Consider the following 17260-nt stretch of genomic DNA (forward strand, 5'->3'; position numbering starts at 1 on the left):
CTGTATAATTCCGTCATGACAGCATTGAGCTTTGAGGGATGAAAAATGAATTACCTTCAGTGAATAATTTTCTTTTGCCATCCAAATACAATTAATTTAATGAAGGAAAACAGTCTTGCAAACAAAAGTAATTTGCATGACAAATCAGCTGAAAAGCGAAGCTGCAACACGATACTTCAACTTTTTAATAGGGAGAAATATTTAGAAGAGTGAAAAACAAATAGATAATAACACAAAGAAGAAAGCTCAACTTTGTTCCAAGTATAAGATCCCTAAACCGTTTACTTGACACGGTTTAAAAACAGGCAATTGACATTGGAATAAAACAGCACCTCGTTCTTTATTTCTTTTGTTTTTATTAGATGTCCTCGAGCGTTGCTCAGATTTTGTTTTTACGATCAACAAAGACCTCCTGAAAAAACAATTATTTACATTTTCAGGCACTTTTCAATTTAAATTTAAGTGCGTATCGAGGAAAGGTAGATAGATCATTTACGGTTGAGTGTAAAAGAATTTACTGTGATTCGATTTATTTTACACGCTAACGTTTTTCCAACGATTTTTCTCATTCGCTTTCAGTTTCACTCGACTGCTTTAACGCAGAGCCTGTGATAGTTTTAAAATTGAAAGACTTCTCGAAACAAAGGCTGATTGTCCCTTTACATTTTTCACTGATTTTTATTGAATAAATTCTAATGACTTTGTTTATTTTGTTCCGAGACTTTGCCAATTATCGATAATGAATCAATTAGCCCTTCTGTGTCCCTCTGTAGTAATTTATCTGAAATCCAACTGGAAATGCTAATTCCAGACAACAAAAACAGTATTCAATTAGAGCGACAGCTTAACCATTAGAAAGAACATAAATCAGTGACTAAAAAACCTTTTTAAACTTTTCAAATGAGCATTCATTGTTTTTCTTTGACTGCTAATTTGTTGTCAGCTGTTTTTAAATTGTAACCCTCCACCACGTCACAAGAAATTAAACACAAATGATAAAAGTTGTGAGAAAAAGCTTTCCATTTCTTACTAAATTTTTATTTGTGTAACTGAATTGAATATTAAAAATGTTTTATCTCATCTAATTAACTCTACTAATTAAATCCTAAAACCTAATAAAGCAGCATTTTAAAGTTTGACTAAGCAAGTTTGATGCAAAAGTTGAAGATTACAGTTTCTTTAACTTCGATGAATTATAAATTTGTAATATTAGTGGATTTGGACAACTTTCGGAAATACAAGACGCAAACAGCAGTATTAAGAGATTTAACTTGTTGCCAGAATTGCTCCATTTTAATTCAAGTTTATTTATGCAAACAAACTTTACCTACACATGTGCAAAACGACTAGACTTTATGTCGCAAACTTTTTAATTACGAAATTTTCAGAATCACATTTATATTAAAAGAACAAATTTTTATTTTTCATCACGTTTATTACAATAAGGTGTACAAAACGTTTGGTAATAATAAGTAGCTTTAGTTTCCGATCGTGCATAATACATGAGATGAACGCTTCTTAGGGTTACGAAACCAAGTCATAAACTAAAAAGGTAAAAAAGGCCGTGAAGATGCCTGATAAAAGCCTCGGATGACTATAAAAGTTTCCCTGCTGTCAAGTACTGAAAATGACGGAAAAGGAAAGCTTGAAGAAGATGTTCCAATAGGAAAAGACGGTTCGAGAATCATAAACATAAAGAAGAACCCGGCGATAAGTAGAACACAAATCTTTTGGAACAGATAGCTTTTATATGCAGCTATTGCACATAAAGGACAAAATTGGAGTGCAAAATATTTAATTAAGGTGAAGAAAAAACGATAAGTTTTTCACCATGCACTTCTGAAAGGTGTCAGGGACGTGTGGCTTCAGATACAGGAAGTAAATGAATACTGAAATAAGAACAGAAACTGTCACTTCAATTCGGAAGGATGAGAGAAATGTGAAAATAAAATATCTCCAAAAATAGACAGTTTATAGCGTGGGTGTATACACAATAGCTACTTTGTTATGAAATAATGAAGCATTTCAATAAGGGTGTTTTTCTAACTTATCTTATTCCATTTTATGTTTGTTGATTTTTAAACATAGTGTACTCGTGTTAATATTTTTTAATTAACTTACTTACTGTAGTATTTCTGGACCATGAAGTTACCTTAAATTAAGCTTCGAAGTTTTTTAATTTGGTTTAGTTAAAAAAATTCACGCAGTATTAATTGATTAAAAAAAAATATGTTCTTTGATCCGCTTCCGTAATTTTTCAGATGTTTGTAATTTTAGACTCGGTTATGACTAGTCTGTACGTAGAGAGTTTCAATTTGTTGATTAAATTATTTACTAATCACTTTGGTAATTTGAGTTTGCGTGTTTATGGTTTAATTTTGTAAATCAGTTGTATTTAGAGAAGACTTTCCAATGTAGATGCATAATTATGTAAATATGACTTTTGCATAGTGGGATTTATAGTGATTAAAATAGTGAGTCATTATTTATGTAAATATAACGTTTATTGTTTTATTGAATACATATGAGCATGACAAGTAACTAAAAATTATAATATTAGTACAATTATACATACATACAACTTATGTAATACAAAATTATCCTATATGCCTAGTATGTAGAAGTCATGTTTGGTTTGACGCTGAGCGACCATTCCTGGTTGAATGATATTGACATTACGAAATTCATACAATAAAAATCAACAGTTCTTACAAATTTTTGATAGAAATTTCATTGACATTTCTTTTCTAACAACTACATTGTTTGTACCTATAGTTATATTTACAAATTTCTAAATAATTTAGCGGTTATCCTTAAAAATTAGTAAAACGGTTTGTTTATCACACACAAAATTATGTAAGAATAAAAATTTTTTACACAATTTTCATTGAAAAAATTACAAGTACCTACACGTAAATCTACTTATTGTAAAAGAAGTCTGACTGAGAACTGTATAAGGACGTCTTGTTTTTCCTCAAAATGGGCTTCACGATCGTTCGATCATTTTGGATGTCAATAAATATCGATTGTCTCTTCTTAAAAATAATTATTATCGTTAAAAATACTTACAAAATTGCTGTATGTATCCAAACAATCTTTGGGTACAGTCCGCGCTTAGAGTTCAACGTGTGAACCCTGAGAGTTGAATCACAAACAATGAGTGTCTCCAAATGGAAGTTCTTTACTATAGGCGCGAGCACTGAACACTGAAAGTGCCCAAATCAATGCACAACTCCCTCACGAGGAGCCTTTGCTATCCTAAAACTTGAAGTACTCCTTGTTGCAGGAGCGTGCCGATCCGCACCATTTGGTTTCGACTAAAGGGGGGCACAATCGACCGCCGCGTCTGGCATGCTTTAGCACCTCTCTGCGTCGCTGCATCTCGCCGATTCCGCATGACTTGCTGCACTCGCTCCACGGCGACCATTCGCTCACGCGGCAGTCCCGAGGCGGTCCTGCAAAACGTAAGAAATCACCTACAAACCCTTCTTGATCGACACCAAGCACTCACGGTATTTCCTTATGTTCTTTCGCGGCTTGCGGTACTTTTTATGGTGATGGTCCTTTGAATGACTGAGATATGAATCTGCGATGCTGTTTATGATGGCGTCTTTGTCCCCTCGAGGGACCACGGCTGGAATCGAAGGGGACGTCACGGAGTCGTCTCGTTCGTTTCTGGAAATGGAAAGCAAATTAATATTTTAGATAACTCAACAAAGAGTTTTGTAGATTTTTTTCGTTTAGGAGCAGAGACAATGCTGAAACCAAGGAATACACGACTATCTTAAAACCAGCTATTAAACAAATTTCGGAAATTTTGAACAAACATTTATTTTGAAAACCAAAAATTTGGTTGAGGAGGAAACAGGGAAATTCATGTTTTTAATAACTTTTGGTTTTTGCTTTTTTTTTGTATTATATTTGTATTTTTTGTACATTCAATTTCAAGACACTTTAAAGGAGAGATCAACTTTCAAAATGCATATTTTTTTATTTACCTAATAAACGCAATGTAATAAAACATGAACATTTGTGAAATTAAATTCGAAATATTTAGACTGGGAGCTTCAAAATTAAATATTTTGTGAAACTGCTGTGACGTCACCAGCCCAACTCCATCAAACAGCTCACCGTTTACTGCGATACGTTGGCCTATGACTTTTTTTTTCGATAATTTCCCTTAACAGATGAATGATTTGGAAGAACACAATGATTTACTTCGTTAACAAAGTTTTATTGTGTCGGTGGTTTTGGATAAACAATTTTTAAATGATTTAGGCCGCATAAAAAATTATTGTCATACTGGCTGTTTAGAAAGTTATCACAATAGTCGTTTGAAGTATGCTCCAAAAAGGCTACATTTCTCATATCTTTCAATGTTACATTGATCAGGACAATGCAAATAGCAAAAAAATTTTTGAAGCATTTGTACTACAATTTCTCAAAATCGACAAAACAGTGCTTAAAAAAAACGTATACAATTGAAATAGCAAATTAACAAATAAAATAATGCAATACGCCAAGAATGAAATAGAATTGAAGAAATGTTTAAATATCCGTTTCATATTCCCCAGAATATTTTTGATAGGTAGACCTAAAGCATCACAAGTTGACCACGGCGTTAAATTTATACGTTTCAATAAAAATAATTAATCAAATAAAATTTTTTATGTTACTTACCTGACTTCAATATAATAGATATTTATAAATAACATTTTTCTGAAATAAATAGCATTTATATATGTATAAAAATGAATTTATTCAATGCATTTCTTTAATGAGTATAAATCTATAAATAATTAAGTAAACAATAATTGTCAGAAACGAAACTAACGGGCGTTTATTTAAATTTGGCGTCATAGTTGGCGGTTAATAAATATAAATAAATATAAAAATATAAATATAAATAATAATAAATATAAATATATATAAATAAATAAATATAATCTATGATGGTGACTTCTCTGCACAATATAACTATTCCCTATTTTATCTAAATCAGTTTGAATATTGACTTTGAATTGGAAAATAGAAATAAACCATGGAAACGTCATATTCTAAAACCACATTTACACTGGCCGCCAAAATTAACCGGACAACTAAAATTTTGCGATGTTTCACAATGAAATATTTTTGTTATTCTTTTCCGGATATCGACGAATTTTTGTTTGGCTTAAAGAAAAAAACTTTGTAGATCATTGTAATTTAATTCAATAACATTTCTAGTTTTGTCTTCTAATTGTGATACTCAAAAGACGAAGGCACAGTTTTTTACTTATTTTTGTACTGAGCTGTGGTGTGCGACAGAGAGAAACTTAAGTTTTTACTGATTTCAGATTATTGCTCATTCTTTTCTGAATGTATACCACATTTTCCATAATTTTAGTTCTTGAGACATGAGAGATATAAACCTTCAAAAAAAGCCTTACATTTCCAATTTCGTAGGCCGAATTTGCCAAAACGTTAAAATAGGCACATGGAAGCTTCCAATAATTAACCGTTTTACTTGTTGTAATCCTTTAAAGTTCCAAGTTTTTCAGATTTTTGTGTTCAAAGACGTAATTGTGCTCTTTTGGCGAAATAAGTAATAATTTTCGGTTTAATTAACTTTCTATGTAGCCTACTTTCTGAACGTATATTTAGTAACATTAGAAAAGCAACGTCTTTTTCAATGCTTTGTATCTCTGGGTCACTAGAAGATAAAATTTTTGAAACAAATTGTAACTTTTTGTAACAGATCTCAACTAGTTACAGTATCGGTTGCAACGGATATACGTATCATTTGGTGCTGCCCGCCCGACGTCATCACTTCATGCACCAAATTATCAAAAAAATTATATTTTACTCAATTTTTAAGATACTGAAAAAAATCTTTCGTCACTGTACTTCCAGAATTTTAAATTTTTGTTACGAATCATAAAAAAATGTATTTTGAAAGTTGATCTCTCCTTTAATATACCTTATTATTCGCTTTTAAAATTCACTATTTAGTGATAAAACTCGATGAGAGTAAAATTACCTCCGGGGTTTCAAGTCTGGATTAAATAGTCTGGATGTTCAAAAAATGTCCCTTAAATTCCAGCAACAGCTTTGTAAATGCAAATACACAGTTGTTGAACATCCTTTATGCTATCCGGATTTGGTACTCAATGATTTCTCAAGTCTATAAAGCAACAAGTCAGACAACAGCAACAATTTGGTTGAAAATACATAGCTCAAAATCAGTTTTCGCAAGCATATGTTTTAAATTGAATTTTGCGATCAGATTTTCAATTAAACGAAATTAGTATGTATGGGCAAAGCAAAATATTGTTTCGATTGGTAAAAGACCGCTAATGCAATTCATGAAAGCAAACATCTGTACAATATTTTTTCGCGTGGAAACGCTGCCAAACAAGACGCGACATTTGCGTAATGATCGATTTAAATGCGCCAATCGTTTGGCATTTTCTGTTGTTGTTTCATCAGCAAACACATTCCTATTTACAAAAGCGAAGGTAAACGTTTACCATCATCGTTTTGTAATTTTTTTCCATTCCGCATATATTTTTATTGTTAGATCGGTTTTTCGAAAGCAAAATATTATTCTGCTAACTTACATGCTGTTGAGTGATCTATCGGGATCAGATGAGACTCTCGAAGTGGAACTTGTAGTCGTAGATGTCGAAAGAACGAATTGTTTATATGGACGGGGTCGAGGTCGAGGACGCTGATGAATTTCCTGTTCTTCACGTTCTTCTTCGATTGCTGTTTCAATATCGCTGTTTCCATTTAAAACGTTTATGCTGTTTTGGGTCAAGTGCTCCATTTTTAAAACTTCATAACGTTGATCGTCTTCGGCATGGTGGAATACTTCACTCAGCTCGTACTCTTTGACCTGAAACAATCGCGAATTTTCATTTATCAAAAAAGGGAAGGTCCTTTCAATTACAAGACACTTGCCGATTTGAAGCACTTTTTTAAAAGCCCAACCTGATTTGTTCTCTTTTTTTTATCGAGCTAGAACTCTTAAGTACAGCTCTCGATAAAAAACATTTCCAGTTCATTTGTTATGGAACATATGCCCGTCCAAGTTGCGAACTTATAAGACATTACCTTAATAAATTGAAACGTGCCGATGGGAGGAAGACGCTTCAGATAGGGATAGAAGAACGATCCAGCAGGATGAGCGGGGTAATGGGCCGTAATGCGATAGGCCTCCCCTTGTGGTTCTGTCGGCCAGTTGGGGGCTGTGAACGTAAATCCGTTGTCGGTTCCGGCATCAATCGGATCCACCTGAACATAACCACATTCTAAGTGACAATTTAGCGAGTGTCAAATGAGGTAGGTACGATACATCAAGCAACAAGGGCCCTTTTAGCCTGCAGAATTAAGCACTTTAATTGACAAATTAAGACCGCACAACGAGCACGACTAAACGGGGACTTAATTGCATCCAACCGTCAGAATCAGAGCTTTGTCGACTGATTTTGCCAAGATGAGTCGCCTCCGAATAAAGAGAAATATGAGATGGTGCTTGTTAGATGAAATTCTTGATTGCGAGAATGGACATGTGAAGTGTATGCTGTAATTTACGCTGTCTTGTCTTTAATCTACAGAGGATCTAATGTCTCTGGGAACAAGTAAACACAATGCTCACAAGGAGAATTATTAATGCTACAGTGTTTCAAGAAAATGAAAAGCATTTAAAAATTTAATCTGAATGTCACTGTTCTCGATTTATTAAAAATTCCGATTTGCATTCAACAGCCAATCCTAAGATACAATAATAGGATTAATTTGTTACATAGAAAAGTGTAAAAAATGTATTTCCATGATTATGTATACTTATACAGGTGCGCCAGAACTCGTGCCCCAGAGAAATGGTAAGATACCAGAAACATGGATAAAATATTAAAAAAAATATGAGAGTTTAAATTTTGCACTTTGACTCTATTTCTTTTGGGAAAATTATAATTTTCCAAGTTTTTTTCCTACAGACTATTAAGAGGAAACAAGAAAGCTGTATCCTAAATTTACTGTAACTCTGTTTATTGCTATTTGTGGCTTTTATTAGCAAAATTTTTGTATCTTTCTTAATAATTATAAGAAAACCTCTACAAGATCATCAGTATAATATCATTAAATGCTAATTGACAAATTCCTCATTTTTCCATGTTAGCGGTATCTTATTTTACTTGAATTTTTTTTCTCGGGCACACCCTGTATGCTTAAGGAAGTAAATACAGTCGATGGTAATTTTACTTTAATCACCTGTTCAATTGAATTGCTAAATTGACTTGGGTATTCAATTAATGTTATAGTATATTACATAAAGAGCACGGAAAACGATAAATAACGCACAAGCGAGAAAGTTGCGCACGAGGCGTTAGCCGAGTGCAGGCAATACCGCGAGTGCGTTAGACACTTTCCTGAAAGTTTTGTACACTATTTTTCCTACGACCATAAATAATTTTTTTCTTACGAACATATTTTTTTTCATAACAATTTATTTTTTATAATGGATACAAAAATACGTTGAATAACGATTCATTTTTTATAATGGATACAAAAAAAATACGTTGAATGAAAAAATACAAAACATTCGAGTGTGAATTGTGCGTTAGATTTCTAACACACAGTGCGAAAACAAATCGCACAGGTTTTTGACCTCGTACGATATTGTCAATTTTCGCGCATATGTAATTGTGCGTTATAATCTAGTTTCGTATATGGTCGTAGGAAAAATAAATATCATTATTTATTTTATTTTCTTATATAATTATAAAAAATTTAACGTCCTAAAATAATTTAGTTTTTGCATTATATGACATAAATTACAGGAATGACAATAAAAAGCATTGTATTTTTTTCGATAATAAGATGTAGCTTAGTGCCCTATGAATTTAAAGCCACTTTATTTTGATGTATAACACAAAAAAATATATATTCAATTCAATTATATACGTCCTTAAATCACATATCTTCCTTCTTTATCGTATCAAAATCTTTGCAGTAAGTGGGTAATTTCTTGTCGAAATATCTTCTGCGGAGATTTAACCACTTAAATATTTTGGAATAAAATTAAGTTGAAAGAAAGTTTACTTAATCAGACTATAATACTAATACTACTACTGCACGGAGCAATAGTTTAGCTTTTAGATAAAAAACCTTCTTTACGATATTGAAAAATAAATGGAATGTACATAACTCTTTGTTTTTGAGATATTTTCTCCAAAAGATTTAATATTTATCGAGAAATTGAAATAAAGCAATGTTAAATGAGGTTGTTATTTTTTGTGTTTTATTTGTATGCTTGTCTACAGAGATTGTTAAAATTGAATCATTAAGACTAAGATGATGGTTTTCATAGTAAAGAATTAAAATGTTAAGAGAGAAAGCAGTATTTGTTGATACACTAAGGTTTTTTTAATCAGTGAAGAGCTTACCTCAATTGTGATGCTGTCTAGCCAATTACCGTTAACGCATAGATCAAAGCTGTCAATCCCAATAAACCAATCTGGTGATGGAATAATTCGTGTCATAAGCGAAACCTAAAACAAACAGACAAAACCTCACAAATAGTGACTCACAAAATAACTAATAAAGGCGTTTTCATTCTTTATGGCAATAAACGTAAAATAAAAGTATTTTAGAGATAAAACGTTTGAAGTGAAATCTATTTTTACTCTGTAAATTATCGTTCCTTATTTAAATTTCTTCAGGTCCGAGTAGTGAATTTCGCTTGAAAAGGCAAGCAAAGAGAAGAATGTGGTCGCCATGAGGAAACAAGTAGAGCTAATAAACAATGAATGAAGCTGAGGAGAAAAGAGCAGTGGCCGGTAATGAGATAGATGCGTGGTCACGATCAAGCATCTGCACGCTGGACACGCGTCCTCGTCACTCTACTTAGATAGCATTCTTTATTGTCTAAGGTTGTGACCAGAAAGATCCATCCGATATAAAATTAAAATTTGTGATAGTATCGACACTTTTGAATTTACCCTTGAATGGTTTCCATCGACGAAGAATTCCGCTTCGGTCCTGCCGACGCCTGTTGTAATGGGAGGAGCGTTGAACTCATCGTAAATTCCTCCTTCGCCTTGACTTTGCTCCTCTAGGACATCTGAACGACCCGTTTCAGCGAAAGCTTTCACTCCAGGCGACGATTTCTGACCCAACCGGAACAAAGTGAATGATTTGTTGTGGCTTCGACCTGCAACAATATACCAACATTTAATAAATAAAACTTCACTTCCAGCACTTTCGCTTTATCAAACTCGATGCAATTAACTCGCTTGGTTTAGTTTAACTTTGATCAAGAAAGAATGTAATTTCAATAAAAATCCTTGATAAGAAAAATGATAAGAATCAATCCAGAGCTAATGAGATCTCGGCTTGGCAAAATGAGCCCAGAATCGCCATCTGGCGAGAGATTTATTTTATGTTGTTTGCGGATATTAAGGTCCTTCAAATCGAGATAATTCTCATCAACGACAAAAACAGGCCAAGAAATAAAATCAAGTTTTTGTGCCGCAACTATGAGCATTATATTTCGAGGCATGTATCTGAAACATCCGCTATTAAAACTACATCTAAAACAGGCGACAGGTTTTATGAATGTAAAGACACGGTGTATAGATGCCATCATGAAATTTAAAAGCATCATTGCATTTTACTTCTGTTCTTCTAAGAGAATCAGGTATGCTTTGCTGCTGCATTCACTCACTGAAAACATTCCTGCTTTAACCATCTCACATCCTGCGACATCGATCTATTTCCAATAATACCTATCTACTCGTAGGTGCATTCAACTTTAAGTCTGTGAACGGACAATATGGAACAGCTTCAGAAAAAGGTAGGTATTAGAAAAGTCTAGTGTTATTACGAAAGGTGATTTCTATTTGTTACAAGAGAGATAAGGTGAATATAGGAAATGAAATTTTAGGGAAAAATAAGAAAATACTATATTGTGAAATGCTTTCTAACTACTCATCAAAAGACGCTCTTTAATAAATTTTTATTTTAGAAAAATATTAAAAATGAAACGATGCTTTCAGTTCTTTTATTATTTAAAAACAATAAATTGCTTACGTATAATAAATACACTCTATTGTTTAATTATTAAAAAGGGAAAAAACCTAGAGAAGAAATATTTAAAACCTTTTCTCATCGTAAAGATTTTACACCAATATTTGCTATGAATATTTCCAAGGGTTAACTACACCTAAATTCTCAATAAAAAATTTGATACCTACTTGAGCAAATTGAAAAACACTACTTCTTTTGACGATTTCTAACAGTGCCATCGCAAACATTTTCTTGTGTCGCTAAATTGTTTTTCAAGCCACATAACAAAATTAATTATAAAAAAGGTAGCGAAACGAGATTTTTTTATTCGGCGATCATCCAAGTCGCTTCGTTTTTTCTCTTTGAAGTTAAAAGACTTGTAAAAGTTCAAACGTTCCCAACGACAATATAAACGTATTACCGAGTACTTCATAAAAGTAATTTCCCCTTCACAATACACTTGTGCCTGTATTCAAGAAGAATTTAATCAAAAAGATTTAAAACCTAACAAATTTCGCTAAAATGATTTGATTTAAACCAATGTGCGAAAAAATATTTTAATATCACAAAAGAACTCTTCACATTTTATTGTTAGCTTTATTTTAATATGAGGACGTAGTGTAGAACGTTATTAAATTCCAAATTTCATCATCTAAAGAAAACCTTAAGGCGAGTATCAAAAATACATTAAAGGAATGCCATTTATGAAGAATCTTCTTTAATAAAACTTAGCCATGTATTACGAGAGATTAAATTTTTGCTTTTGTCAAAGGAGATTTATGTACTCGTAACTTTCCGGTGTGGATTTTATAGTGGTTTTTAATAATTATTATTAATCATAAAACAAATTCTAGCAACGCTCTAGCATCAATAAGAAACGTTTAATTAAAATCCAGCAACTATTATGCTTTGACATATAAAGTCATCTCACTAAAGCTAAATATATTTTTACCTAATATTTTAAACCCTATAAAACAGAGATCTCTAACATTTAAACGAACATATAAATTACGTGTGTTATATATTGTATAGAAACTGAATAACAGAGTTTGATTGTTGGGCAAACTTTGAATCTGCTTCAAAATAAATTAAAATAATTAGCTTTCGCTGAAAGCTTGAATAATTAATTCCCATTGGCTTGCAAACTTATGAATCGATTGCAGTCAAAGCCTCCTCTTCAACCGCCCCCGCAACTACAAATATCCGTTTCATCTTGAAAAATTAGTTTTATTTCATGAACTCAAGAGCGGCAACCCCAACACAGGCGTTCTTTTCATTCATGATAAATGCGTTAGGGTACAACGGTAAACGCACAAGTCTATACAAAAAGCTGTTATTAATTCCGATAGCAACCTGTCAGGGCCAGCAATCATCACAGACATTAACAATAAAAACAATAATTCATATTATAGCCATGTACGGCAGACTCCGATGCCTCAATTAATTAAATTCACAATCGTTTCAATAATGACGTTATATTATTGAGGGTATAAATAACTTTAATGATTTGCTGAACGCACCTGAACCAACTGTCGGTAAAAAGGATGACAGGATATTGAAGAAGAAGCAGATGCAGTTGACAAAATTTAATTGATTAACCAAAAAACAAGTCCACCTGTGTTGCTTCGAGCAACTTTTGTTGACGGTATTAGATATGTGGAGTTATTTGATATTTCGCTAGACTTGTCTAGGGCCGGGAATAGATCCGGTTAGGTCTTTATCACTGAAGCGGATAAATAAATTTAATGAAAGTCAGTTGAACCTGTTTATATCTGGCGAGTGTAGTGAAGCGCGCGAGCCGCAAATCTGCAAATAAAAAGTTGCCGTGGATCCGGTGTGCATTCCTTGAAGATTAGTTGCAGGACTGACTGCACCTTGCGCACACCTGCCAGACTAGACCGATCGACCACTAAGATACGGTACAAGAATCAGATCGACTCCACACATAAACAATACAATCACCGTTAGCTCTCTTTCTTTTCCGACACAAACTCGCCCAGCCACGGCCATTTTTATTGACCATTGTCTCAGTTTTTATTCAGTGGTCTAGTTCCAGAGGCGGATTCGACATCATTCCAAACCACTCAAATTCGCATTTCAAAAATAAAATCAACGAAATTAACTAATATTCCTACATTATTCAAAATAATCCTTTTTGCCGTTTATACACACTATTCCAACAGCAAATTAGTGAAAATCAATGATTCAATTTATGGAAACATTTTTTGCAAGCTTTGCTTTTACATCAAAAACGTAATCAGGACGTAAACCACAAAATTGCTAGTATTTATTTTAATAATATATTAATACGAATACACACAAAATGTTGAAAAAAATAAATACATTGTAAAAATAAATATTAAAAACGTTATGACTTGAAGTTTATTTACAACCCCTCAACGGACCTAAAAATTTAACTAAACAAAAACTTGGAACTCTCAAAGGTTAAGTACTTTTTTAAACTTTCAAAATTTACTATAGAATAATTAAACAAAGCTTTTCGAAATACTCGTATATTTATTTGTTTCTCCAGTAAATCTTTTTATTGTGAATAGCTTCGTACTATGTCGTTTCAGAGTTTATGTTATCGCATTCGTTTAATACTTTTCAATTTTTGATTTTCTTAGAACTTACATTCTTGAGTTTAGTGTTGTTATTTCCAAGAACTTTTTCGTGGTGAACAAGTTTTAACAAGCAAAATAATAACACAAATAACATGAGAAATTATGAACTGATGGCTCTGCAAACTATGTTTGGTAGATTACATCTCAAATCAATTTTTTTCAATTTTATCGACTTGACTATTTTGAATCACTCTGCTGGAGTTTCTCAGCCAATATGAATAGTATATTCTGTAACAAGGTTAGAATTAAAATTCGACGCGAACGTTAGCGATCGTGAACGAGTTGAACGAATAGATCGAATTTTGAATCTAACCGAGAAACAGACTCTATTTTCTCCACTACCACAAAAGTATGAATCAAAAACAATTAAATCTAAACAAAACAAGTTATTTGACATTGATATTTGACACTGACAGTTTTGAAATCCATGGCAATGTATCTATATTTCGTTTAGCGTAATTATATCGGGTATTTGGGTAAATTTGGCGTCATTGGGAGTGATATGAGTGTGTTGTGAACGGACCACAATTTTCATACGCCCGGGGAGTTGTCAAATGTCAGATTAATAACTTTCAATACGATGGTTCGTTCACAATCAAACTTTGATGGACAGCTTCGACACCAAATTTAAAAAACGCCCGTTAGAATATTCATTCAATCACTTGTTATAGAATGAAAATACGCGCAAAACACGTAAGAAGCGTGTGTTTCAGGATAAATATTGTATCTGCTCAAGAGTGAGAATTTTTACTTTCTATTATTAAAAATGATTTCGAAATTATTACATTCACTAATGGTCGTAGAGAAAAAACATTCCTAAACTGTATTATGTATAATCTACTATGAACACATTGAAAAAAAATTAAGCAGGACTAATTAATTAAGCACCTACGAAAGGAAAACTGAGAATTGTCTGTAAAAATGGTACTTAAATTAAGTCATTAAAAAAACTAAGTGATATTCTGAGACTCTTTTTATTACGTCTGTGTCTTTTGGAGCGTTGGTAATTGACCTAATTTGGTATAAAAATTGCAAAATTAAAAGATCGATTTGTAAAGCGCTGCCAATCAGCATAAATCAGAGAGTTTACGAAGTTTAAGTGCTTCTCCCAGAATCAGGTAATCGATCGTTGTTCGCTTTGGTAAAAATTTGGCTTCTAGTGGAAATTTGTCTGTGTGTCTCCAAAACTTTATTTGTAAACTTTTGCAAATAAATGTCGTAGGTGGTGATATATTTACTGCGGCTAGTTTGATCCAGTTCAAAGTATCCCCTTATCGTCTTCTAATATCTGTTTTCCACGCAATAATTATTAAATAAAACAGTAGACAGTGAAAAAACCTTGGGTAAAAAATAAATTAGCCGTGTTCTTTCTTGGCATAATTTTAATTAACAAAGATTCAGGCCATCAAATATTCATGTCCGTTTAATTAGAGCGCTCTCATTACGTTGAAAATTAATGAGATCAGCAAAGCTCTAACTTTCGCATGTCGGTGATGAAGCGACTTTAATTGACTGCCTGCTACTGTCTCCCTTTACTACCAACGGACGCCTGCATTTTGCAATTTTACAGTAATTGCAGTAATTATGCGGATATATCTGCACGCAACATCCACAATCAACAAGACGGCTGTTAGTCTTTATTACGACCTTTACCAGAAGATTTTTTCAACAGCACACAAATTATTCAGACTCAAAAATTCAAGTTAAGAATTAAAAACTAACTCCAGATGAAGCTTCAAAGTAACTTCTTTTTCAAAAGAATGCGCTAAATCAACCTTGACATTCTGTACTTTAGAAGAATTATAACTCTAATGCTCCAAGAACGTCGCATTGCCAGGATTGTACTATTGGTCTATAGAACATTATTTACAATCGAAACGAACTAAAACAGTCACCTACAATGTGGGTTGTCTATAATACCATTCATAAGCATTGCTCATAGTGTGAATTTTTATTTGGTGGTTATTATTTGAAATAGTGTAGCGTGAGGTTTACTGCAATTGTTAGAGAAAGGCCCTATTTCGTGGTATTGTTCTCAATAAATTGCTCTATTAGCGATCGTAAATTCATTAAAATTGTTAAAACGTCTCGCATAGCTTAAAGTTTAGATAAATCCCTTATACAATCTCAAACAAACGAAATTTAATAATATTGAATTATGGTCGTCTAGGGTTTAAGTCAACAATGTGCTAATTAAACACAGAAATCCGAAGTTAACTTAGAGATTAACTATTAAACAAGTAAACTCTAGACAATACATTTTCCGAAACAGGAATCAATATACAAAGAACCGTTTTATATGACTGTAAACTGAGATATTTAAGACAAGCGAAATTAATAAAACCGTTATAGTCCCAAATATTTACTAGTGTCAAGGGGCAAATTTTATATTACAAAAGTTTTTATATTTGCAAATGTGAAAAGTTTCCAACAGGAAAGTCGTGACTTGAAAGGTTATCGAATTTTTTGAAAACTGGCACATATTTTCTAGAAAAATAAAATGACAAACACACAGTTCAAACGAATTCAACTTTTCTAATTAAAAAAGCGATGCAAAGTTCCCTACATGTTCCACGATAATTAACAAACATTTACATTCCCAATTCAATGTTTTTCTTCCATATTCATATAATTATAACATTTTCAAAGCAATTTATTAGTTCGTTATTGGTAATAACTGTTAGGTTTGCTTGTTTATTTCATTAGTACTAGTACGAGTACCAAATTGCGAAATAATTGACGATTTAAAATCCGAAATTAGCATACCTACATAAAATTCCACATTATTTATAAAATGTCCGCGTGTCGGAAATCTGGATAATCGTGGAAATACCCTGCAAAAGCACAACCCTCTAGAGGATTGTGGCGATGCATAATTACGCAACATTGGAATAAATTCGTGGAAGAGGCGATCGAGATTTTTCTTGTTATCGTGTTGAAATATGAGTAAATTTCAAAATTCCATTTGTTAGAGAGGGAAATTGAAATAATGGTGCTGGATTTACATAAATTATTCCGCAAAGCCCCTTCTTAATAGAAAATCAAGACATTGTTTGGGAACGTTTGTACGGAAAAAGGACCATAACGAACCTTAACAAAACAATATCAAAAGAAGAAAACGAAACGAGAACTCACTTTATTAATAAAAAATAACACCATTACCACTTGATTGTGTTCTTTTTTGTTCGGACTGTCATACAACAAGTAAATTGACTTGGAATTACCCACGAGACTAGTATATTTCTATTTAATGACCCTCCATATTGCAATTAGCGACTACTAATTCCAAGAGTGCTTAAGTGTAATTAGTGACTTGATGCAATTGCGGCATTATAAACATTATTGAGGCGCGCCATAAAGAAGCTTTTCTTAATTGATATATTAAAATTTTTTTTCAAAAGTGAAAAAATGTTCGTTTGTATTTCCTTCATGTACATTTTTCGGAAATTTTCGAAGAACCACATGCGATACTAATGAGTGTTTCGCTTCTACCACTAATAAAAATCTGACTAAATGCAGAAAATTGAAACTAAGTTTTAAAATAAATAGGTGAGATTGTAATATCGTTAAATAACCGAGGCATATGC

At 32.6% G+C, this 17260-nt stretch overlaps 1 protein-coding gene across 1 annotated transcript in view; it reads right to left on the reverse strand.

Moving 5' to 3' along the window:
• Positions 1-2482: 2482 nt before the first annotated feature.
• LOC123007019 (spondin-2) overlaps positions 2483-17260 on the reverse strand; it is a 59134-nt gene continuing 44356 nt past the window's right edge. Inside the window, exons 2-7 of the mRNA XM_044402021.1 lie at positions 9984-10195; positions 9429-9533; positions 7096-7275; positions 6600-6877; positions 3512-3675; positions 2483-3455 (exon numbers count right to left, since the gene is read on the reverse strand). Of these exons, the coding sequence (XP_044257956.1) occupies positions 3259-3455; positions 3512-3675; positions 6600-6877; positions 7096-7275; positions 9429-9533; positions 9984-10195 (1136 nt within the window). The 3' untranslated portion in view covers positions 2483-3258. The remainder of the gene's footprint in view (positions 3456-3511; positions 3676-6599; positions 6878-7095; positions 7276-9428; positions 9534-9983; positions 10196-17260) is intronic.

This window comes from Tribolium madens, unplaced genomic scaffold (genome assembly GCF_015345945.1).
Source record: "Tribolium madens isolate multiple individuals breed KSU strain unplaced genomic scaffold, Tmad_KSU_1.1 Scaffold_3;HRSCAF=73;Tcas5.2_LG2, whole genome shotgun sequence".
NCBI classification, from domain to species: domain Eukaryota; kingdom Metazoa; phylum Arthropoda; class Insecta; order Coleoptera; family Tenebrionidae; genus Tribolium; species Tribolium madens.